Source organism: Typopeltis vanoorti, chromosome 24 (assembly GCF_054136105.1).
Source record: "Typopeltis vanoorti isolate ZY-2024b chromosome 24, IOZ_Tvanoo_1.0, whole genome shotgun sequence".
NCBI classification, from domain to species: Eukaryota; Metazoa; Arthropoda; class Arachnida; order Uropygi; family Thelyphonidae; genus Typopeltis; species Typopeltis vanoorti.
Window position 1 is genome coordinate 43,619,222 of NC_143572.1, and position 26,930 is coordinate 43,646,151.

The following is a 26,930-nucleotide window of genomic DNA, read 5'->3' on the forward strand; positions in this document are numbered from 1 at the left end:
AAATATGTATGTGATCCATTCGCAAATACCGCTTTAGGACAGCATTGTCTGAAACTGCACTATATGAAATCATTATCATGATTTCATATAGCTTTGCTGAAGTTTCTGTTATGTATGCTTGTATACATATTCTAGCCATTTCACACTGAAGATGTCTGTGAAACATGGGTAAAAAGTTTGTGAAATAAAATAATTATTTTTTTACATAAAGTATCCACTCATTTATTGTTTCTTAAAAATCACTTTCCTGTAGGATAAGTCTATCTAGTTAGAGATCATTGACAATTCCACTAAAAGTCAGATTAAGCCCCTTAACTCCTTACTGGATGAAGTCATTAGCTGAGATAAGGAGACTCTTTTTTATGGCTTACTGAAGATACACAAGGGGACTGCTGCCCTTTGAAACTTATTGTCAACTGTGTGATGCTTCAACTTATAAAGGTGAAAAATTTTTTATCATGTTTATTGGGTGTACATATTGGACAGTATCAGAAATTCAATTACATTTTCATACAAGATCAGTTTTTATATTGTTTACAAGCATCTGCATGACCAATAATCAGTTGTTGTTATCCCAGGACTTAATGTTGTGAAATTTTTTACTTTCTCATGTGTTCTGATTATTTGAGTTCAAAGAATTAGATCTATAAGCAGATATTAAGATACAATTATGAGTAGTTCTTTCCCTTCAATGATCATTATTTGGAGCATCATCTCAAGAAATGCTTTCTGCCATATAACCCCCCCCACTGCCTTCTTTTAGGCTTACAATGTTTTTGGTATCTGGCCACATTCTGAAAATGTCTTGATCTCCTTTTTACAAAAAAATTAAGCTTTCATTAAAATGTCACATTCATTGTGGAAAAGGAAAATGATGATGGTTTGCCATTTTTGGACAAGTTTACTGGAAACCAACCTTCATCTGCAAGTACATACAGTGTAAGAATCTTCACATTATTTATTCCCAGAAGAACATGGCATCATTAAAACATTACTCAGGAGTCCATATCATTTGCTTTTCTGATTCAGCTTTATAACAAGAACTTTATGCAATCAAACCCATGATGCAACTAAATGAACACAGTTCTTGAAAAATCCAGCAGATCATTGATTCATATATCTCATCTTCCTGGGTTACCATGTGGATATGAAAAGATCCAATCACTTACATTTCTGGAATTTCTAAATATGTTGCAAATTTTAAGGAAGTTTTATCTTGTATGCCTATGTGTTTTTTTTTTCCCTATTGATAATATTTCTGATTTTCTACTGTGATGATTCTGGTATAACCATATTCTATGAAATAAAAAAAAGGCTTGATGGTAACTTCTAGTTTTCTGCTTACCACTGAGGATAAAACTTTCTTCTCTTTCTATACCTGGCACTTATTAGGTTCCTTGTGAATGCCATACTTCTTATTATAGACAAACCAATTTCTTTATGTCTTATAAGTCTGACCTTGCGCAACATGGAGAATGTTGAACATAGGATCCTTTGGTAGATATACCTGGTTCATAGAAGGCATGTTAAGGATGTGAATTTGTTCTATGAGAGCTCTGAGGACTTGTGACATCAATCCTAATTTAAATCATAAGGTCAGCTCACCATTGCTAAAAGCTTGGATGATTCTTATCCTAAGCAACTGTATCCAAATTTTTTTCTTAGTTAAAACGCTAGAACAATTGTTTCAGTTTATTTTATATTTTTGGTTTCTCTAGTGAGTGAAATGTTCGCCGAATATAATATGACTTAAATGTTAATATTCCTTGGTCGAGTGGTTGAATAAGTGAAGGTGGCAAAAAAGTTCTTTTAATATTCGGATGGCTTCTGGTGCATTATCTAAAATTAGTAGGATTTTGAAGTCCATATTCTTTTTCTTTGTGTAACTTTCTACATCGGGTACAAAACACTTGAAAAACCAATTTTCAAACATGCTGGCTGTAACTGATGCCTTTTTGTTGGCCCACCAATAAACAGGTAGGGTGGACTTGTTGAGCCCTTTCATCACACGAGGATTTGCAGATCAGTTAATAAACATTGGTTTTGTCATGTAATCACCTGATGCATTACTACAAAACAGTAGAGTAATTCTATCTTTGGAAACTTTGAATTCAGGAGCTGATCTTTCATTTTTCGAAATAGGTGCTTTTTGGCATTTTTTTTCCAATATAACCCAGATTCATCTGCATTGAGCACCTGGTCTGCACTGTAATCACCTTCTTTAACGATTTTTAAAAGTTCTGCTGGGTATTTCCGGGGCAGCTTCAACGTCTGCTGATGCTGATTCTCCCTGGATTTTAAGATTATACAAAGAAAACTGGTTTTTAAAGTTTTCGAACCAACCCTTACTGGCACCTTCAAAATCCATGCTGAGAGATTTCTTCTGAAGAATCTTGATCAAGTTCTTTTAAATTAAATGTTTATAAACTTTGAGAGCTTTTTGACTTAATAAGGTGTCCATCCAAAGGAATTTTCTTTTGAGTGCAATCTTCTATCCAAATCATTAGAGATTTCTCCATTTTTTTCTATTAGAATATCGCGAACACGAGCAACGCACTTTGCACTTACCGTTGACCCAGCAATAACACTTTCTCTGATTTTATGTTCATTTTGTTTGATTGTTCAAATTGTTGATTCGTTTAAATTCAGAGTCCTTGCAACAACTCCTGGTTTTTCTCCAATTTTCAACTGATTCAAGATTTTAATTTTTTCTTCGAAAGAAATGAATTTCCTCTTCAATGTTGGTTTTTTCCCTTTCGTTGCAGTTTTAGTGGCCATTACAATAAAAATAAACTTTTACTTAAAAAAAAAAAAAAAAAAGCATTACATATGTATATAACTCACCAGAAAATAAACTGCTCAGCTTGAGAATAACACACTTATGATTTTAAATGCGCTTTCCTGGCAGAAAACAAAGACAATTTTCAACAATAAACATTTTATACAGTAAATCCTAGATGGTGAACCTATGGTACTCGTGCCAGAGGTGGCACATCTGAGAATTGTGCTGGCATGTCAATGATTTACAGGTGATATCCTTTTATACGCTTATTATTATTATTATTATTAAATTATTCAATTTTTTTTTAATTGTTACAATATGTACAAGCTGAATTTTGTTTTACACAAGACACAGCTATAAAGATGTGCATATGATTGGTGTGGTATTAACAAAAGATTGCGCGACCCAAAGACAAAAGCAACCGACAAGTGTTGAGTTGAAATGCTAATTCTCTTCAATCGAATTCCATAACATCTGAAACTGTCATGACAACATTCACTATTAGTTTTAACACATTCACAACAGGGTGTCATTTATCATTCTGATGGAACTTCTCATTACTGACTGGCTCAACTCACACAAACGTTTCAAACACCCTTGGCTGAATTTTATGGCTTCTTGTTTGCTTTTGAGGTGGCAGACGAACTCACACATTCATTATATGACATGTTTCAATTCTTGGTAGTCTTTTATTTTAAGTTAGCTTTTGTGATCTGTCATAATGACATCGAGAATTTCAAATGCAATAAAACAAACACTTATTTCATAATTGAAAAACTGGACAATAGTTTTTAGTTAGATACTGTGTTTCGGTGCAACATATGGTTTTGCTTAAGTCTATACAGCTAGTTTCTGTGAGAGGGGACATGAGATTTATTAGTTAGTGGTGTTTTTATTCCATCTGTCTCTAATTGCACTATTTGTTGAGAATGACACACAGCAAAAGCCTCTGTACAGCACCTTATTCAGTGATACAATAAAACTAAATTCGATACTTATAACTACTTGCGCGATATGGGCAGACACAAATTTAACGAAGATAAAATTTGATTTTTAAGTCCCATGGTGAAAAATATGAAAAAATAAATAAATAAAGAGTTACTAGATATTGTAGACCGCGTTATATCGAAACCACGTTGAACAAGGGATACTACAAATTGTAGACCGCGTTGTATAAGTACCATGTTATACGAGGGTTACCTGTATATATATATAGAGAGAGAGATGACCTAAATTACATTTCACACAGTATGCTGAAGAGACAGTGAATTGATCAACAGTTATTTTACTGGCCTGACCTCTAGTGAAAATAAAATAAAATTACAATAAATAAATGAAATGAAATAAAATTACAATAAATAAATAAATAAAATAAAATAACTATATCACAGCTATATTCTATTTAAGACAATTCAGAGAAACATTCTTTCATATAGATAGTTTTGTTACAGTAAAAAAGATGTCCTTATTTAACATGATAATAATTATATTAGATTTAGGATCCTGGATTACCTATAGTCTTATTTATAATTAACTCTTAGGGAGAAAGGTTAAGTGGGTAGAATATGTGCCTTCCATATGCTTGGGATTCATAGACCATCATTATTGTTAAGATTAGGGTGATTGATAAGAATCTCACAGACCTCCTTGAATTTATGTTCATATCATGTTTTGGTGTGATGTAAACAACAGGTGCTTTTCCAATCAATTCTATGTAAAGTGTTCAGGGCATGATCAGAAAGACCAGCTTGACCATAGTTATTATATTTATTTATCATTTATGTTCCTTTTTTCTGATAGGAATTGTGTGTCCTGTTTCCCCTATATCAGTGGTGTTCAACCTTTTTTACTATGCGAGCTATTTTTCTATAAAAAGTTATTCGGCGATCTACTCTCTTATATAGATCATGTTCCCCCAACCTGATATCTGATTATGCACAAATAAACAACTAAAAAAAATACACAACTAAAAACTTTATTTGTGTATATAAAAATTTATTTATCTTTTAATTATTTTAATAGAACAAAAAAAAAACAAATATATTGGAATTAAATATTTATTTCTCTATTTTGGAAAACCAAAGTTAGAAAAAACAACAGATTGATTACAAACTCACAAGTTACAGGAAATGCTGGTTGATTAAAAAAAAAAAAAAAAGTTAATGTGAAATTTGGCATTGTTTGGACCTCGCAATATTTTCATAGTCAAGTTGATATGAAGAAGTGGCCAATCACAGACAATCATCCAAATGATCATTTGTAATTTGGTTTCTTAATTGATTTCATGATGATATTTGAAAAAGCAGATTCTGACACGTATGTCGATCCGAAACACGACAAAATTTCAGTTAATATTGGGAATTTTTCATGTGCATACTTCCAAATGACTTTTTGTTTATTGATTTTAAATGTAAACTATTCTGAATGTTTATTATCTCAAGTTCTATTTCAGCTTGGTTTATATCAAACAGCCCACTAATTTTATTTGAAATTTCTGTGATGTTCAAGTTTTCTTGAAATGGATTATTGATAAAAGATATAATCATTTCAGTTTTATTAAAATCTTTAAATCTTGAATTTATCTCTTCCTCAACTTCCTCAAACGAATAAATTCTTTTAAATCATAGCGAAGCATTTCTTGATTTTGTTCAAAAATTTTAATAAATATGGGAGATGTCTAAATTCGCAGTCATTTATATTTTTCTTTAATAAAAGTAAGTATTGTTGGAAAGTTTTCATTGCACTTAACATGTCAATTAAATTTTTATCTCTACCTTGTAACTCTAAATTTAAATTGCTTAATTTAGTACAGAAATCTACTAAAAATGATAAGTGTAACAACCATCTTTTATCACTAAATTATGGATAAATATCTCCTTTTTCATCAAGAATATTTTTTATATCATTTATTAATACAAGAAATCTTTCTAAAAATTGACTTCTGCTGAGCCAGCGAACATTATTGTGCAACAGAAGTTCCCTATAATCATCTGCCTGTAATTTAAATAACCACCGTTGCAGGGCATTTCCTCGAACAGAATTTACAATTTTAAATGTAATATCCAAAACATCTTTTGTATTTAATCTTTTACTACACAGTACTTGTTGGTGAATAATACAGTGGTACGTTAAAAAATCTGGATATTTGTCATCGTTTTTACATGATGAAATGAAGCCTGATTTATTACCTATCATTGCAGGAGCACCATCAGTAGTAATAGACACAAGTTTAAAAAGTGGAAGTTTGTGTTGTTTCACAAATTCATCAAATGCCAAAAAAATGTCTTCTCCCCTAGTCCTTCCCAATAATGGTATAATTTTCAAAAGTTCTTCTATACTTGAATAATCTTGAAATACTATGCAAATGAATACCATTAACTGAGCAATATCAGTGAAGTCGTTTGATTCATCAAATTGTAATGAAAACACAACACACTGGTGAATGTCTGGCATTAACCTGGCCTGGAAACTTTTCTCCAGCAATTTGAAACCTTGTCTGTGGCCTAGAAGTAGTCTCTCTCTGGCAATGTCTCGAACCAAGAAGCTCCTTTCTGGAAGCGGGAAACTCCTCTCTCAAGCGACGTGGATCTGGGCAGTCTCTCTGATGGCGACTCTGGACCAGGCGGCCTCCTCTCTGACAGCAATTCTGGAACCGGGACCCCTTCTGCTTGCTTCAGTCCCTTTTTTATTAGGCCTCCTCTGAGGCCTTGCATGAAGTTTGGCAACCCCCAAAGAATCGGTATGAGTCTTTCATCTTAAGTTTCAAGTTCGGCACGCCTTTTGTTCTCCTCCGCTTTCTTTTGATTGTGAGTTGCAGGCCATCAGAAAGTTGTTTGAACTCTTTCTGACTGACTTCGGAGATGTTTACACTTAGAGCCTGCAAGTCTTTCTCATACATACAAGTTTCAATAACAATCTTTCTAATGCCACCATGTACAGCTTCGGCGACAAAAACATTACCTTTGTTTTTAACACTCTAACATATTCTTATTAAAGCAGTATATACAGTTAGCTTCAAAAGAGTTATTTACAAAAACATCTAATACAAACTATACCGAGGCAAACAAAGTTTATTTTTTTACAATATTCACATGGGACTTAACCTAAGTAAAAAATCGATGTAATGTGCTTTGGAATATTTAATATTTAAGCTACAATCGAGTTTTTACACTTTGTTTATAATCGTATTCACTCGGCTCGCTGTTTGATTTCCACTGATCCAAATTAATTCATTTACCCGGACTTATAAGAAAATTACTGATTTGATAATTTTAATGAAAAATAAATAAACAATAGCAATACACTTAAAGCGAATTAAAAATAATACAAAATAATGATAAATAAAATATTATGTTTTCAGTTTTAATTAAATTTGTAAGTAAGGAGGAATACACAAGAGATCAACCAAAAATCGCTCTGCGATCGACCGGTCGATCACACCCCTGCCCTATATCAACATCACACCAAAACAGGGTATGAACGTAAATTTAAGGAGGCCTGTGAGATTCTTATCAATCACCCTAATCTTAACAATAATGATGGTCCAAAAATCCCAAGCATATTCCAGAAGGCACATATTCTACCCACTTAACCTTTCTCCATAAGAGTTAATTATAAATATGACCATAGGTAATCCAGGATCCTAAATCTAATATAATTATTGTCATGTTAAATTAGGACATCATTTTTAATGTAACAAAACTATCTATATGAAAGAATGTTTCTCTGATATTGTCTTAAATAGAATATTGTTGTGATGTAGTTATTTTATTTTATTTCATTTTATTTTCACTAGAGGTCAGGCCAGTAAAAGAACCATTGATCAATTCATTGTCTCTTCAGCATACTGTGTGAAATGTAATTTAGCTAGTCTCTGTATATATATGTGTATACTCCAGATGCTGACCTTAATATTAAGGTTGAAATGTCAGGAAATTAAAATAATTATTTATAACAAGGTTGTAGAGTCCATAATTTGTGTAAAATGAATGCTGATCACCATGTAACACTAAAGGAAAGGAATAGGATAGAAAAAATTCTCATCTCATCATCCACCCACTTCGCTGCGCAAATTTAACTGCTGGAGGTTACTGATTACAGGGTTACATATATTTGTATGTTACTGATACTGCAAATGTCATTTTTAGCTTCTCATTGAATTATTTATGCATTATGTTTATCATGTGTTTTTTAACTGAGTTATCTGCTTTTGGGAAGGGGAAACACTTGAATCAGCTAAGAGCTGTGCTGAAAAATCTTGTATCAAATCCTTTCCATATCGCTAAACATTGAAATGGAATTTAAATCTTTATGGGTGATGCATAGTGACTCTTGACTATGGAATTGTCAGAGAGGTAGAAATAAATAGTATTAATAAGGTTGGTTATGTTTGCAAACTAATTATTAAATAAATTTATTTGTACTGTGCTGTTTAACATATCACACATTATACATCTAATCATGTATAATATGTTAGCCAAGCTATTTTAAATATCATTTAAATATCATTTTCAATATCATTAACATACAGGTACTTTCCTGTATGTTAATGATATTGGGAAAGATTTGAATGGGGATATGATGATACAAAATTGGGAGGAACTATGATGTCAATCAGAGATGATCTTGGAGTGATGGCAGATAAGAATCTAAAATTGCGAGGACAACACAATGAATTCTGGTAGTAATGTGGAGGATACTGAATTGTAGAAGTAAGACAATATAGTTCCATCATATAAGGCCTTGATTTGGCCACATACAGATTACTATGCATAGATTTGGTCACCTAGATTTCAAAAGGATGAAGAGATATTGGAAAGAGTTCAGAGGCAAATGACTAAGGTTATTTCTGGTCTGTGGAACGTTGAATATGAAGAAGGGTTGAGAATATTCAATTTACTGTATCTAGTGGATAGGAGGAGAGGGAGGGGAGATGTGTAAGTTGGTGCTTATCAGATTAACTTTGGAGAGGTTTTTCATAGAATGGCAGGAGATGGGGAGAGGACGGTGTAAGTAAAGAAAGGAGTGAGAAGTACATTTTTTGCATGGAGAGTGATGAATGATTGGAATACATTATCTGAGAGTATGGTATCTGCAGAAAATGTGAATGTGTTTAAGGCATAATATGATGAGCTGTGTGTGTGTGTGTGTGTGATAGAGGGACCTATTTTTAATGCTTCCAATATTTCATCTCAGTGACTGAGACACCTTCAGGGAGTACAGCTAACACTTGTGACACACACAAAGGCAACACATAGTCAATGAAATATGTGGCTATGACTCTAAAGGCCTGTCTAGGTGGTGGGAACTCTGATGATTAATGTTTCCCAAATTTAATCTAAACATTTAGTCATAGATAGGACTTTAGTCATAGGGATGTATTTCATTGAGTATTGTGTTATCTTCGTGTGTGTTCAAGTGTTAGTCATATTTCCTAAAGATGTGACTGAGACAAAATTTTGGAAGCATTAAAAATAGTTTTCATGTCTTTCTTGGTGCTGTCATTACTCCATTAAACTTCCAACATGATGTCCTCCCAGGCAATTAAGCCTTAACACACTGAGTCTTTGACTTCATGAAGGTCTGAAGATTTCATGTCATAGGACATGATACTAAATTAGACAGTTTTCAAGCAAAATGGTTACAGAAAATCTTAAAATATTTTGGTCATAGTATATAATAAATGATGAGTTATATCAACAAAAAAAAAGCAAAAATTATTGCTAGTGAAAAATATGCAGATAGAATTAAATTAGCCAGATACTGAGAAGGAACAAAAGAGAAATTCGAAGAGTAGAAGTTTGGACATGGTTCCGTGAAGGAAAAGAGGGAGGCCCAAACTGACTTAGTGAAGAATGATAGAAAAAGAGAGAAAAGCTGGAAGTGAGAACTAGAGAGAAGCAGAATCAGTTTGTTAAAAGCATGATTACATGGAGAACATGGATCTCAGTTTTATGTTCCACAGGACATTAAGAGGATAGGCAAGAAGGTAAATAATTAATAATTTTTGCTGAATTCAGGAGCTGAATTGGTTTCTTTGGTAAGTCATTTAAAATTCCAGCATTATGTTATGCTTATGTGGCATGTTATTTGCTGCTCCAATAACTCTTCTTGCATTCTTCCTTATTACATTATGAAAATCTTTGGTTTATTATTGCAGTACTGTTTTTAATGAAATATTAATATATTCTTCTTTTCTTTCATGCTTTACCATTAGATGGAATCATTTCAGGGTACAGTACTGTTTATTAGTAGTAAGTAGTATTGACAAATTGCTTCCAAATTTTATTATAGTTGATTCTCACCATAGCAAAACCATTTATAGCAAATAAGCATGCTATTACGAATTACTGAAAAGTTCAACCAATGTCCCAAAGATTGGCAACAATAATTTTCTTTTAGCTTGGTATCCTGAACAGCAGGGGTTAAAAAATACTACTATAGGCGAATTGCATTCACTAGCAGAGCATGAAAATACCTGCTCCACCAAAATTTATGGAATGATAATTTTGAGGATATTTATTTTCAAGAACTAAACTTGGAATGGTATTTTTCCTTCAAATTCAATGTAGTTAATTTTGCACTGTAAAAAACTGTTTCTTTGATTCACTTACTGGTTCACTGTAGTTTACAACATAATTATGTTTATAAAGGTAGTTAATAATTTTAAAAGGCAAAAGCCAAATATTTCGACTTCTGTTTTACAGACATCAAAACAAATTATAAACAGGAAGATAAAATGAATGAGTCAATAAATTAAAGAATGCTTGTTTGGGTATATACAAAGAGTAGTCGATTGGTAGAGTCTCTGCTACTAATGGCTCATGCAAAAATTTAAGCAAGTCTGAGTGCAGTTAGTAGTTGGAAGGGGAAATCATTCGATGCTGCTGACACTCTGCTGAGGACTGGCCATTCTCACAGGGTTAACTTCGGCCAGTAAACTGACATATGTCAGACCTCTGTGCCTTCGGGACACATGGGAATATGACATTGACACACTATGCTAAAAATAGGTATTGAAAGAGCAGGATATTTCAGAGAAATCTAGCAAGTGAGTCTCTTTTGGCCCTGATCACACCTTTCATTCTTCTAGATCTACTCTCAAGCAGTGTATGATAATATAATTCAAGTATTTTGGAACCATTCTGTCAGTGTAACCACCAGTCTCTACAGACCTTTATTGGATGACCCTTGTCTTCTCACACCTGACATTTCAATTCGTCACAAAGGTGTTCTGTTGCATTGAGATTATTGCAGTTTATTCAAGTTTTCCCACTTAATTTTCTTCAAAACATGCCACATTAGCACCTGGACATGGTGATAGATCCATATCACCTTCAAAACAACGATGTGGTACATCGTTGTTTTGAAGGTGATATGGATCTATTCTCTAAAACTGCCCAGTGTAGGAGGCATTGCAATGTCAAGAAGTGACCATTCAATGTAGAAGTGACAATTAGTCTTCCTTCCTAGCACTATGATCAAATATCCAATTCCAAACCAAGAAAAACAGCTGAAGGTTGCAGTCTTTGGGAAAGAGTGTGAGTAGGGTGTTCCAAAGATTACCAAAGATACATAAACAGAACTGGCCAAACATTTAGTCCAGGAGCTCTCTGACCCCTCCATCTCCCCCCATTACTGGCCTTACTCCCTCCCTCCCATGAAAAAAATTTTGTGCGCTTCTTCAAATCTTGCTTGTCAGACATAACCCTTATACCTTACACAAATGTACCCCTAAAAGAAACCTCAGAACTTATTCAGACTCCCCTCCCCAGCTTATTCACTTTTACCATGCTAATTTTACCTCACTAATTTTTCATGGAACACTTTGAAAAAATGGCTCTGAACTCTGCCCCACTCAAACCCACAATATGGCTATACCACATTGATGTATTCTCAATTTGACCACATTGTTTTGGAAACATTGAAAATGTTTTTATTATTAAAGCCAGCTCCCTTAGGATCTGTCACCATTGAACCAGGCTACCCAGTGTATCCTTATATTTTTCTGTACAAGAAACCTACCTATACTCGTAGGTATACCCAACATCAATCACATTGTCACCTACTTTCAGTATGGTGTTATCAACTTTAGCAAATACAGCTAGAACCATCTGCTCAGACAATACTACCTGTCTACTGAAATCAGTGATATATGAAATATCTTTTTAGTCAGTAACCCTTTGTAAAATCAATAGTACTCCCCATTCATCCCCTCCCCTCCCCCCAAAAAAACTAGACCACAAAAAATCTTTTGTCATCCTTTACACCTAGGGCACCTCAGAAAAGATCTCATTTGTTCATAAAAGGTACAACATGCAGACTTGCTTTAAAGTATACCAAATATTAGCTAACCTTATTTGCTCACCATGAGATCTTCTTCATCTTCTGAATCATCTCGATGTCTGTAGTATTCTCTGTTCTTTTGAAGTGATATACATATTGGACAAACAAGAAGAACATCTAACGTCTGACTGAATGAACATAGGAATTATGTTCATTCAGTCAGAATGAACATAATTCATTACACATACAGTCCATACACTACAGCTGTTTTGGGGCCACAGATTATGTCATTTGCATGGCTTTCTGGATCCAATGGAGAAAAAAAACCAAAAAAACTCATATTATACAGGAGCAAATATTAATTTGAGAGACTGTTCCTAGAATCTGCCCATGCATTACAAAATTCTTCAAATTTAAACTAATATGGCTGCCTCGTCTTACCCAAAATTTGAGAGATGATCGTTTTGAGATCTTTAGCAGAACAAGCAAGTCCTATCACCACACCCATAGAAAGTACCAGCTAGGACTTTAGGATCTCATCTTTCACACTCAGTCTTTGTTTGCCTTTTTAAATATTGGCATAATTATTTAATAACTAAATAAATTTAGTTAATTATTATCTGTAGTGATAAATTTTCTCATGCTGAGAAGGCAACTGTAAAGAAAGTGTTAGTAGGGACAATCTCGCCTCCTTGTAACAACAACATCCCTGAATGGCATGATTTGTTTTTAGAGCACATAGAATAGAAAAATCGATATGGGCTCACTCCAGAGGACATGCCAAAAATGGTCATACTGTATGAGAATCCCACTAATTAAAAAATAATGAACATGCACCACAGAAGGTAAAAGACATCCTTCCAGACCCTTTAAAGATAGCCTGTCTACAGGCCATCCTTAAAGGGTCTGGCATGATATCTCAGTTTTTCCCAGAACAAGATAAAACAACAATGAATATATCTAGTGTCCCAGAGAGAGTCCAATTTGATGCTTCTTTGATATTTTTTGTGATGAAGAAGAAATGACGAACAGTTGCTGTCCACAGTTCTTCACAATGAAAACAAAACCATTCAATATAAGAAGCTAGATGATACCACCAAAAAAAGATAATGAAAGCATTCGTCCAATGGAATTGCCATGGGTTATGCCAAAACATCAATGACATCAAGGCTCTCTTGCATATGTATAAACCAATACTCATCTACCAAAAAAATTAATACTCATCTACCATTCAGGAAACATACTTGAAGTGGAACAACAATCCGGCATTATGAAATGTTATCATTTGTAAAGATAGGACAGGGGATGGACCTGCCCATGGAGGAGCCACCATCCTTCTAGACAACCATACTCTTTTCCAGTAAGTCCCACTTAACACCAACATAGAAGCAGTTACTATCTGACTCTCAGTCTGAACTCTAATAACATTATGTTGCACTTGCCTTCCTCCTTCTTCAGATATTTCTCACATTGACCTTAATAATGTCATATTGCAGTTACCATATCCCTTACTTTTAATGAAGATTTAATGGAAAAAATGGACAATGTGTCAGTTGACACGACACTCTGTTGGGTACTGTACCGAACAAACATCAAAGGAAAAATTGTTGAGCATATGTTTGACAATAGTAATCTCTCTCTCTCTCTCTTAAACACTGGAAGCAACACCTTCTTTGATATGCGCACTTGAACTTATACTGCTATTGACTTAACTGTCTGCTCATCTTCTCTTTTCTCATTATAGGCAGATGCACACTGAGAGAGGAAAGGACATTATCACTTAGTTGTAAGTTGTAAATCCTTGTCGCTGTCTTTTTTCTGGACAGCAACAAGGATTTTTAGGAAAGTTTAGCACACCACAAACGTGAGAACAATATTTTGAGGTTGTTTGGATTTGTATTGATTCAGATTTTATACATGATTCATACAAAATACATTACTTATAACGTGGATGAAGGGGGGGGCAGTCTTGAAAGTTGTGTTATAATGCATTTCCAGTCAGTCTGTGTGTGTGTGTGTGTGTGTGTGTGTGATGAGTGCACAGACAGTAAATGAATGTAAGGTAATGTATGATGTGCATTGTGAGAGATATCAGAGACCTCCTGTGATTAAACTTTTGACTCTGTGGAGGTCCAGTGATGACGATGATAATTATGTCATTATTAAACTTTCAGGGTGCACATGGTGAGTTATGTGGAGGTTTTAGTGATGCACCTTGGGGTAAAACAAGAGGCAGAGGACGTTATGTGCCATCAGAGAAAGCTTTTCTTTTTACCTTGATTAATAATTCTGAGGTACCTCCTACAAAATTTGATGTTGTTAAGAAGATGTTTGCTATTGCACATCATCCTGAGTAAGTACATCTTATAACATTATAGATTTTTAAGCATTTTTAAAAATTTTGGTTTCTTTCTTTATTTTTTTCTTGATATTTATATTTTTTATTATTATGATCTTATTGTATTCATATACCTATCTCAGTAAGAAGTATTGTTAAGTTAGTTTTATTTTTTATTTTTTGTGTTTACATATAAGATACACAGTTTTTGAAAATAATTTTTGCTATGATTTTTTGTGATAAAATAGTGTGTAAGTGGTGGCAAAACTAAATAGTAGTCCAGATACAATTGTTTCTGGTTTCTGAATAGGATTTAACTAGTTGTATGAAAACAGTAAAAGGCTTATGTATTTTTAATATATTTATGCATATAGTATTAATGAATTAGTTATGTCTCTTGCTAAAAGAAATTATCATTTAAGTAATCAGTGGTAATCAGTAATTGACTAATGTTTTTGCTTTGTATCTGAGAGATGGCAGGTTTCAATCCTATTGTGATACAAATTTTTTTGGAAATCTATTAAGATTACCTCCTAAATGATGGATCATTTTCATCACTTGTTGTGACACCACTGCCATACTTATTAGAGTGATGATGGTCTTATTCCAAATTGGCATAAAACCATGTTTGTTTTGCTTTAGAAAAGAATCATGTTTTCCATCTCTGTTTTTCAACTCATCCAATTCTTGATTTGCCCATGGTAATGATTGTACTCGATATTCATCTTTTCATTGACAGTTTAGAGATAAAAAAATATTCTAGATAGGTTATCAACATTCTCTAGCATATCCCTTATTTACCAATTATATATTTAATCCTTTATCCAAGTGTAATCAAACAAAGTTTGCACCTGAAGTATTTTCAGTACTGGAGCAACTCGTAAAGGTGGAGTGAGTTCTAATCACTTACCTTAGTATCTCCCATAATGCAAACACATCTCTTTGCAGACATGTATAACACTATGCATTAAGGGAAAGGCCACTACCCAGACTGGTTTCGACCTTTATTGAGGTCTCATCAGTGGGAGCCAGTGGGTCTGAGTAGTGGCCTTTACCGTAATGCATAGCATTATACATGTCTGCAAGGAGATGTGCTTTGCATTATGGGAGATACTAAGGCAAGTGACCAGAACTTACTCCACCTTTACCACGAGTTGCTTCAGTCCTGAAAATACTTCAGGTGCAAACTTTGTTTGCTTACACTTGGATAAAAGATTGAACCAAATATATAATTGGTAGCATAGCCAAGTGAAAAACCTTCCATCAAATATCCCTCATTTATTAGGAAAATTTAGCTTTACAAATATTGGGACTTCCATTTGAAAGCCTGCAAATGGAGATACTGTTGCAAATAATGAGTGACTTTTTGTAATATTAATATTGTGTATTTGATAATTGTGTATTTGATAAAATTTATTATTATTTGGTATATAACCTCCATGGAGTCAACAGACTCATCATGGAGACCCACTCAACTAGCAACATGTCCATCATAATGAGCTTTGAAGTTATTTACACTACCTGCACTCACAAAGCACTCAGACAATGCATTCCATTGTGTAGTATTAAACTTTGAAGTGGACTATGAGGTTTGCTGGCAATGAGATTAATTTACTATTTCTTCTGTCATTCATTATTTCTTCCATGATTGTGGAAGAAATAGCTAAATAGAGAATGAATTCCTTGAGTTTTTGAGAGACAGTTACCTTAGGTAATACATAGCAGAGGGCAAGCAAGGATTAAGAATCTTGGATTTAATCACATCATCAGAGAAATTAATATAAATGGGGTGTTTAATCTCCCTCTAGTTGGTGAGATAAACCATGAAGTGATCATCTGAGCAGTGGCCAGTTATATAAGGACTTCTGTGAGAAAGGGATATATGTGGAACTGTAAAGCTGGTGATTATGAAATCTCAGGAGACAGCTTGCAACTATATAATGGAATGAGGAATTGGATGGAAAGGAGATCAGTGCTGCTTTGACCTTACTCAAGAACTATCTAGTAGCTGTAATGTCCAGTGAATGAAAAGAGGTTAGTCATGCAATCTGGAAGAAGAAGAAGGCACTCGGTTTCTCAATCATTTTCATGAGGAGTACAAAGAACGGGCAAGAAAAGGAAACTGCTTTGTAAGGATAGCAACTGCAGTATGAGCAGGTGTCATTATTGAGGGGGGGGGAATTCCGGGGAGATCTTTCAAGATGTGGCCAGTATAAGAAGGAATGATTATAATAGAATTATATTGGTTGGAAAAATGATATAATGACAACCACTGCAGAAGATATAGTTCAGGTATTAAATGAGCAATTCAAAAAGTTATTACACTCTCATGAATGTTACATCATTCAGAGATTGAATGCAGTAGAAAGGATAGGGAGGATGGATGGTGAGTGAGCAGGAGGTATGCAAGGAATTGAGTAAACTTGATGTTAATAGGACTGTAGGGCTTGATGATTTGGAAGAAAAGATTTCAAGTTACTTTCCTTCCTTAAATAAACACAATTATGATGGATACGAAATCCATTTGGCACAATTAATACATCGAGTTGTGAATTTTTGTTACAAGAACAATAAGTTATCTTGTCAACGGATCATACTCTAAAAAAAACGAAATTCTCTGAAATAACTCTTGAGGATTTTTGAGAAATAACTCTTGAGGAATACCCAGCTCTCTCCACATGAGCACTGAAAATTTCATTACAGTTTTCAACATCATATTTGAGTGAGCTCGGTTTCTCAATATTAACCCATATGAAAACTAAAAAGCGTGAAAGACTTACTAATATAAACAAAGAGATGAGGGTAGCTATATCATATATTAGACCTGATATTGCTGAAATTTTCAAAAGCTGATAAGTTCAAGTATCGCATTAAAATAAGTTCCATTTTTATAAAAAGCAACTCCATGCATATTTTTATTGTTAATTTTATGACCCTAATGCATTTGGTTTTCCCCACATTTTTCTTATAATCAAAAGTGTTCCGTGACTTTGAATAGGTTAAGAACCACTGGTCTAATGGATAGAAGAGGGAAGATATAATTGAGATGTATTAGTTAGTAAGGAGTTATTACCAGATTAATGCAGAAGAAGTTTTTTATAGAATGTGGGAAGAAGAATAGACAGTCCACGGAAGTTGCTGTAAAGAGGATGTGAGGAGTGGAATGAGGAATAGGTTATTTTGCATGAAGAGTTCTGGGTGACGGGAACATGTTTCCTGACAGTGTGGTGAATGCAGATATGGTGAGTGCATTTAAGGCACAGTTTGATGAGCTATGTGTGTGTGTGTGACAATGAGACCTCCCATGATTAGTCTTAATTCTGTGAAGGTCTGATGATGATAATAATAATAATAATACTGATACTATTCATTATAAAAAAAAATTGAATTTAGAGCCTTTTCTGGCATATGTATTATAGACAAATAATATTGTTTTATCTGATTTTTCTGATAAAAATAGTCTAATTAAATTCAAATTTGAGATTATTCAGCAAATTTTAATGAAGATCTTACATACCAAATTTTATTACATTACATCCAGTTAGCGGAATTATTGCTATCATTTTAACAATAAAAATGGTCCTATCAAAGACAAAATTGAACTGAGCAAGACAAAATTTGGTCCATGTGCAGGGTCAGAAATTATCTGATTGAAACAAAAATTGAGATAGGTTTAGAAATTTTTTCAAAGATTTCAAATATCAATTTCAATAAAAATCTGTTTTCCAAGAGTTGAGGAATAACATGCACAGAACAAAAAAAAGTTTAATAATGCTTATGTATTTTACAAAATGCATCAAAATAAAAGGTACATAAAAAAACTTTGTGGCTTCATCTTTTGTTTACTAACATACAACTAAATGATTGCGTATTGCCATGAAGATATGCACACTGAAGTCTTCATGCTTTTTCATAGCAGAAAATGTGAACCTTCACATGGCCATCACTAAACTCTAACAGTTTAGTGATAGCCAGGCGAAAGTTTTTAACTTGAATTATCTAATTTGGCTTAGCCAGTGTAACTAATTTTTTGTATATTATTTTTATCATTATGAAATAGAGATGCTATAAATAGATTGTTTTGTATATTCCTAATACAGTATGTGTGTGTATATACTGTATATACACATATATTTGCTAGTCTAGTTGGTTGAGTGAACAGCATACCTGCTCTCCAACCAACAGGTTGTTGGTTCAAGTTCCATCGTGAGTATCAGTGTTTGTAAATGTCTTTTCTGACAAGCTTGTATAGTTCCTTGAGTTCATAAGGCTTGTAGTTTTCTCCAATAAAAATATTGGAGAATTTGTGTTAAGATATTCCTTAGAGCAAATCATCAACATACTTTCTCGTTTGTCAGGAAAACATCATTTCAAGATCACATATTGAACTGGAAAATGGAAGTCAGTTGGAGTTCTGGTTATATATATATATATATACACACACACACACACACACACACACACACACACACACACACACACACACACACACACACACACACCAAGAAAGATGACTTAAGTGTTTGAGTTGGACTGTAGGAAATCACGCTTTAAAGATAGAAAGTTAAAGATGTGATTTGCATTGTTTGGAGAGAAGTGGATGAATATGACAGAATTGGACAAGGATATTTTAATAAAGAGTGGAACAGATTTTTTTTATACTTGTTTGTTATTTTATATTGGATATTTTTGTTATTTTTATTTTCTCATAATCACCATCAAATTCCTGACGTACTCTCAAGGGAGTGTACAGGATATGATATTACTACATGAAAAACTTACATCACCATTAACTTCCTATCAACAATTTTTTTTCCAAATCAATCTGTTACTTGTCAAGACTCCAACATTATCAGATATTTCTGTCTTCTTAGGCACTTTTTACTGTATCAATCCACCTATATCTTGGTCTTCCTCTGGGTCTTTTTCTTGCTAACCTGCAGAGAACACTTGTTTTGCTAATCTTTCCTCTCCCATTCTGTTTAAGTGACCATACCTCCTGAGATTACCTATTTTTATCTGGTACACAAGGCTCCATGATGAGTCTTGTTGACTCCATGGAGGCCTGAATCACATAATAATAATAATTTTATTTTTATGCAGAGTTATGCTTATGATTTTTCATAGAGTTAGAAGAGATGGCAAATGGGACATGCAGTATGAAATGGTACTTTATACGTGTGCACCTACACAACAGATGACATCTCTTAGCCATAGAGATAGAGTAGCCATGGCAGTTTCCACTTCTAGCATGATCTAAAAAAAAAAAATGGTTAGCAGTAAGATTATACACCGCTCACTCAGGAAGGTTTCAGTCCTATTGTCTGGTAGTCTGTCTGCAGTATTCTTTACTTCTGTACTCTTGAATAGTACTCTACCTATATGGAATTCACAGTCATTGTATCATTATATATATATATGTAGAAAGTTTTTTACCTTGGATATGCTAAATAAATAAATAAATAAATAAATAAACATTTTTAATGAGAATCCCAAATAATTTTCTAATTTGGGATTCTCATTAAAAATTATCAACACAATTATTTTTTTTGGATATGCATTTCTTCTCAAACTACCTATATGTCCAGTTAGTATTTCCTCCTAGGAAATACCATTGAGAAAACTAGAGAAAGTATACAATGACAATTGAAATACAAATACAATTGAAAATGCATACAATGCTCCCAAAGGTAAGCAGTTGTGGAAATAGGTCATATCAGTTAAAAGTCAAGGTTAGCTCGATGGTAAGAACATGAGAGAGTGTTATGGGAAGGAAATTTTAATCCACAGTGAACATTTAATTTTTATGTTTTATGCTTTTTTTTTTTTTAACATGTTATTCTAAATATGCAGAGGGAAAAAAATGATTATTGTTAAAATTGCTCATCACCAATCTATTAATAGTCCAAAGATCAGGTTTGAGTGGGTTTAGAGTTCACAGTTAAATCCTGAGTATGTTGAGTATTATAAGAATGATTAGTATATAATATGAATTTTAAGCAAGAAAATATACATAACACTTATCGGAATCATTTTGTTAATAATTTTCTAATTTGGGATTCTCATTAAAAATTATCAACACAATTATTTTTTTTGGTTTGTAATGGACAATTTAAACAGAATTAGGCACAAAATACCCCTTTATAATTCTCTTGTTTAATGTGAGGCAGTTAATGAAATTCTAAAAATTTGAGATTTATTCTTTTGCTTACTAAATCAGAATGAGTATTGAATTTATATGAAATAGTTTTGCTTCTTAAGATAATGTACACTGTAGGTGCATAAATTGCAGCCAATTTGAAATTCTGTCTAGTTTACAACATTAAAAAAAAGTAAATACCAAAGCTCCTATAAAATGGCATTTTAAATTAACTTATTTTAAATATCTTACATTAAAAAAAATAATAAATTTAGTATTAGAGTGTACTTAATAATGTAATATATTTACTAAGTTATCTATATTAATTTATAGTCACAAAAATTTCAAAATACCATAGTTTTTCTTACTGAAATAACAAATATAATCAAGAATTAATTTTAAAACCTCAGAATTATTGAGTGTAGCTTAGATCATCAAGTCAGTTTTTTTTTTTTTTTGAATAATTTGAACTGTAGTTCAATATTTATGATTGAAAAAGGGCTGAAATACCTCTATTGTTTCACTTCTCCAAGTTGAGTCCATTCATGGACAAAAAAGGAAATCACACAAAATTTTTGACTATAGTCCCTTTCTTTGTAGTTAAAGAGTGTGCACTATTCATCGTAATAAATTTGTTAATACAACATTACTTGTTTGAAGTAAAAATAATATTAAAATAACTACTTCAGTGTTTTGACTTTTACATTACGGTATTCTTCACAGAACGTATACATTTATACAGCGGAAAGAAGTCATTTCAGTGTAACACTTTGTAACCTATACTATGATGAAACTGCATAATCCAGACTAGCCTGACACTTTAAAAAAAGTCTCCCAGATCTTTGAGAGAGACATACAGTCATTTCTATTTAAATTTGGTCAGTGTAAGATAGTTTCACAACTTTCTTTGAATAAGCGTTCATATTTGAATCTTCATCTATGGAGGAGAACTGCTTTATCCCACTGGACACTGGGATAGAGATGGAGAAAATGATAGTCAATACTGTGCTGCGCCAGACCAGACTTCAGAGTTTTGTTATAATCAATAAAATATTGATGTTCTTTTATTCTTTTTTCCGAAGAACGGCCAGTTTGTCCAAAATAAGAGACATCGCATTTGCAAGGTATTTGGTAAATGCCAGCCAAAGATAGAAAAGACAGTTTATCCTTTGTAGAAGGTAATAAAGAAGAAATTTTGTTGATAGGAATATATGTTGGAATTAATTGATACTTTTTTAGAATTCTACCTATAGGTTCTGAGATTCCTGGAATGTACGGAATAGGAACTCTGCGGACTGTTGAAGAAACTGTAGGTGTTGGAACATAAGAGTCAAGTATCTGTTGGATTTGATTGGAGTTGTAATCATTTGATTCCATTAACTTTTTAATGATGGAAAGTTCTTGTTGTAAGATTATTGGAGAAGAGCAAACTTTATGTGCTCTATGAATTAGAGATTTAAGAATGCCAAATTTTTGAGATGTGGTGAACAGACTTTTGTGAATGTATCTGCCAGTAAATGTGGGTTTTCGAAAGACACTTGTAGATAAGTTACCAGAAGACGTTCTAGTAAGAAGGATGTCTAAAAATGGTAAAGTACTAGAGTTTTCTTTCGCCATAGTGAATTGGATGCATGGGTGAAGGTTATTTATCCGTTGTAGAAAAGTGGAAAGTTCATCTTCAGTGTGTAGCCAAACAGCAAAAACATCATTGACGTAACGGTACCAAAGAGATTGTTGAGGATGGATGGATGAGAACATAGTATCTTCGAATTGTTTCAAATAGTAGTTTGCCAGAGGTGGAAACAGAGGGCTACCCATGGTAGTACCTTCAATTTGTTTGTAGATTTTGTTTTTCCAACTGAAATAACCTGAGTGGATGATATATTCGAATATCCTTGCGATATCTAGAGGGTAATCTTCATATAAAGAATTGACTGTGTCGGTTAATGGGATATTGGTGAACAGAGAAATGATGTCAAAACTGACTAATATTTCAGAATCTGTAATTTTTATATCCTTGATTTTTTCAAGAAAATCTGTTGAGTTTTTTATATAGGATCTGGAATGACCAGTGAGAGCACTTAAGGAACGTGATAATACTTTTGCAATCCGATAAGTTGGAGAGCCAATGCAATTTACGATAGGTCGTACAGGACAGCTTTCTTTATGGATTTTTGGGAGTCCATAAAGACGAGGAGTTCTTCCAAAGTAGGTGCATATTTTATCCACGTAGTTAGGATCCCAACTAATAACCTCATCAAGTAATTTATTTAGCTGTTTAATTTGCGAATTAGTAGGATTACGTGTGATCTCTTGGTAGGTCGTGGTGTCTTCTGATAGGCTGGATACTTTTGTGTCATAATCAGTCTTATTCATAATTACAATAACTTTTCCTTTATCGGCCTTAGAAATAGATATTGTATTATCTTTTCTTAAAGAAGTTAGACGTTTAATTTCAGCATTTGATAAATTGCGTGGAGGTAATTTGCTTTTGAATAACGAAGTCGCAACTTCAAAACCTTACCTCTGACAGTACGTCTACAAATAAATGGATTGTAAACATTTCCGATCACCCATTATCCACCACTGAAACCAGTGCTTTAGCAAAAGGGCCTTGGAAATTGTTATTCCTTCACACATTCCTTATCTTGATTTCTTACATAATATAGAACGCAATCTGTCAGGACTTCCTAGTGAAGATGCCAAAAAACTATGTTTTGAAGTATAATCTTACAACAAGAACTTTCCATCATTAAAAAGTTAATGGAATCAAATGATTACAACTCCAATCAAATCCAACAGATACTTGACTCTTATGTTCCAACACCTACAGTTTCTTCAACAGTCCGCAGAGTTCCTATTTCGTGCATTCCAGGAATCTCAGAATCTATAGGTAGAATTCTGAAAAAGTATCAACTGATTCCAACATATATTCCTATCAACAAAATTTCTTCTTTATTACTTTCTACAAAGGATAAACTGTCTTCTCTATCTTTGGCTGGCATTTACCAAATACCTTGCGAATGCGATGTCTCTTATTTTGGACAAATTGGCTGTTCTTTGGAAAAAAGAATAAAAGAACATCAATATTGTATTGATTATAACAAACCTCTGAAGTCTGGTCTGGTGCAGCACAGTATTGACTCTACTTTGTCCAGCGGGATAAAGCAGTTCTCCTCCATAGATGCAGATTCAAATATGAACGCTTATTTAAAGAAAGTTGTGAAACTATCTTACACCAACCGAATTTAAATAGAAATGACTGTATGTCTCTCTCTCAAAGATCTGGGAGACTTTTATCTTATGTAAAAAACCATTTATCTTAATACATTAAATTTGTTATTTCTATTATTTCCTAGCACGCGGTAACAATTGTATTTTAATAGGTGATCCACCGAATGTTTTACCTGTATTCCATTCCTATTACTGTTACAGACACTGAAGATGTACTATTAATTTTAGTACAAAATATCTGTCCTTTTACTAATTAAAGATATCACTGTGGTTTTTACGTGTTACTTTATTATTTAATTGTATACAAGACAGTGTTCAAACCACTTTTAACTTATGGATCTGAGAGCTGGGTCAGAAGTAAAACACTTGACCAAAGATTAGAGACCGCAGATATGAGAGTCCTGAGAAAGATTATAGGCATGAACAGATGGCATCAATGGCAATATCATATTAAAAACGAGGATATTAGGAAAGAACTTGACATTGTCAGCATCCAGGAATGCGTTAGCAGAGCTAATCTCAGGTGGTATGGTCACCTAAACAGAATGGGTGAGGAAAGATTAGCAAAAGAAGTGTTCTCTGCCAGGTTGGCAGCAAAATGACCCAGAGGAAGACCAAGATATAGGTGGATTGATACAGTACAAAGTGCCTTAGACGATAGAAATATAAGATCTGATAATGTTGGAGTCTTGACAAGTAACAGACTGATTTGGAAGAAAATTGTAGATAGGAAGTCAGTAATGATATAATTTTTTCATGTAGTACTATCATATCATGTTCACCCCTTGTGGGTACATGGCAGGAATTTGATGATGATGATGATGAGATATCACTGTGGTTTTTACGTGTTACTTTATTATTTAATTACTATGCCACAGGGTCCACTAAAAATTAGGACTAAGGATTAGACACTTTTCAAGCCACTTCAGGTCTACTACATAAGGATGTTCATAAACATCAATACTTAGGATTTTAATTTATAGCGTGTTGGTTGGAGAGTAAGTATACTATCCACTTAGCCAGCTTGGTAGCAATAGCAGTAATTGCTGGCCTAGTTGGTTATTGTCTCTGTTTCCTTGGCAGGATTTGAATCTGCAGTCTTTTGGCTGGAGAGCGAATGTGCTAACCACTCGGCCTGACTGGCTGGCTGTAGGTAGTAGACAATCAATGTTCAATGTGAGACCACCATGCTGCTTCCTGAAGGACTGAAAAGGCTTGAGAAAGTTCCATGTTTGGTCTCTAGCGAGGTTGTCTGGATTATCTAATCCTTAACCCACCTGCAGTACTAATACATGATAGGTTTAGAACCTTTTGTGGTGGGATTCACATTAAAAAAAAAATAACTTCTATTGCATTACCAGGTGATAGGTTCCAAAGTATAACTAGAGTTCTATTATTGGTGGACATCATGATTACACAATCATCACTACGATTGAGTAAAAGGAGTGAGATCTATTCTAGGATCCTATTCAGAAAAGTGGAGGATCTTACAGTATTGCAGTCTTAATTACAGATGATGAAATACACCATCTGATCAAAGATATCCAGACAGCTGCTCATCGCAACTTTCATTATAATATGAAAGGCATTAATATGGAGTTAGTGGACCTTTGTGTTTCTATAACACTCTTTGGTTTTCTGAGAAGGCTTTCCACTAGATTTTAGTATGCTGCTACGGTAATTATCTTCTATTTTTCCAGAAGAGCATTGGCGAGGTTGGTCACTGATGTTGGACAATTCGTCTCCTGGCTCACAATCAGCATTCTAAGTCATCCCACAGGTGTGTGATGGGGTTGAGATCAAGCAAGTCTGTGCAGGCCATTCAAGTTCTTCAACACCCTCTTCATCAAACCATACTTCCACAGACCTTGTTTTGTGGACAGGGACATCATCGTGCTGATACAGGAAAAGGGCTATCAAACTGTTGCCATATGGTTGGAAGCACAGAATTGTCTAGAATGTCATTATAGGCTGCAGCATTAAGATTCCCTGTCACTGGAACTAAGGAGCAGGGGAGTGATCTGGCCCCAACCATGAAAACCAGGCCCAGACCATGATGCTTCCTCCACCAAACTACACATTTAGTACACTGTATTTGGGCAAGTAGCATTCTCTTAGCATCTGCCAAATCCAGACTCATCTGTCACAATGCCAGATTTTGAAGCATGATTTATCAAATATAAATGCAACTGGAGAAACTTTATTAGGCCATTTTCAATTATTGTGAATTAACCAGTCTTAGGTAGCTGGGTTCTCCTCTGGTAAAATAGACAGATGGTCTTTGAACACACTTATTCAACAGACATGAGACTGGTCATAGGGCTAACCAATCAAGTTTAATGTAAATGAGCTCTTTAATATTTTGAATAGATATTAAAAAGATTTAAAAATGATGTTCATGATCTTTAATACTAGATTGTGTATTAATTTTTGGTTAAAGCAGATATTATTTTTGTTACAATTTCCTTTATTTCTTGTGCTTTATTATGTTAGTGAAAAAAAACGCAATAAAAATATAATCTTTTTATATTATTTCAGTTATGGGCCCATTTTTGGAGCTGGAGCAGATCTTTGTATTGCTCATAATTGTAATGCTAACCTTGAAAGCTATTCTAATCTACCTCATTCCTATGATGGAGAAAATGCTTCATGCACATTACTGATGGGAGATTACAACTTCACTGTTTTAGATTATGAAGTGTTTACTACTCTAGGGAAGTAAAATATTAAATTAAAAACCAAAAAAAGAAAAGAATTTTTGTAAGTCAGAGATGCCATTTGTGATCTAATTCAATAATATCAGAATTGGAAATAATTTTTTTTTTTTTTTTACATATTTTCCTTACTCATATTTGGATTAAGAGATACGAATGGCTTCTGCTAAGAATTAATTACTTGTATAATTGTTTCAGATTTCTGTGATTGTTCATGATGAAATAATGTTCATGGTATATTTTTCATCAGAAAGATATTACTTTATGCACCATTCCCCCCCCCCCTACATACACACCAATCAAACAGTGTTACAATAGTTGAATCCAAACCTTAAGGAGTATAACAACAACCTACATATTATAGTAACAAAGGCTAATAAAAGCATCTTTTCATTTCAAATTATTGGGAACATGGATAAGCTATTTGTTAATATTTCT

The 26,930-nt window shown here is 33.6% G+C and overlaps 1 protein-coding gene across 1 annotated transcript in view; it reads left to right on the top strand.

The window, feature by feature from the left end:
* Positions 1-26,500, top strand: part of LOC150093137 (serine-enriched protein) — a 104,680-nt gene extending 78,180 nt beyond the window's left edge. Inside the window, exons 8-9 of the mRNA XM_090413956.1 lie at positions 14,242-14,420; positions 26,317-26,500. Of these exons, the coding sequence (XP_090270082.1) occupies positions 14,242-14,420; positions 26,317-26,500 (363 nt within the window). The remainder of the gene's footprint in view (positions 1-14,241; positions 14,421-26,316) is intronic.
* The last annotated feature ends 430 nt before the right edge of the window (positions 26,501-26,930 follow it).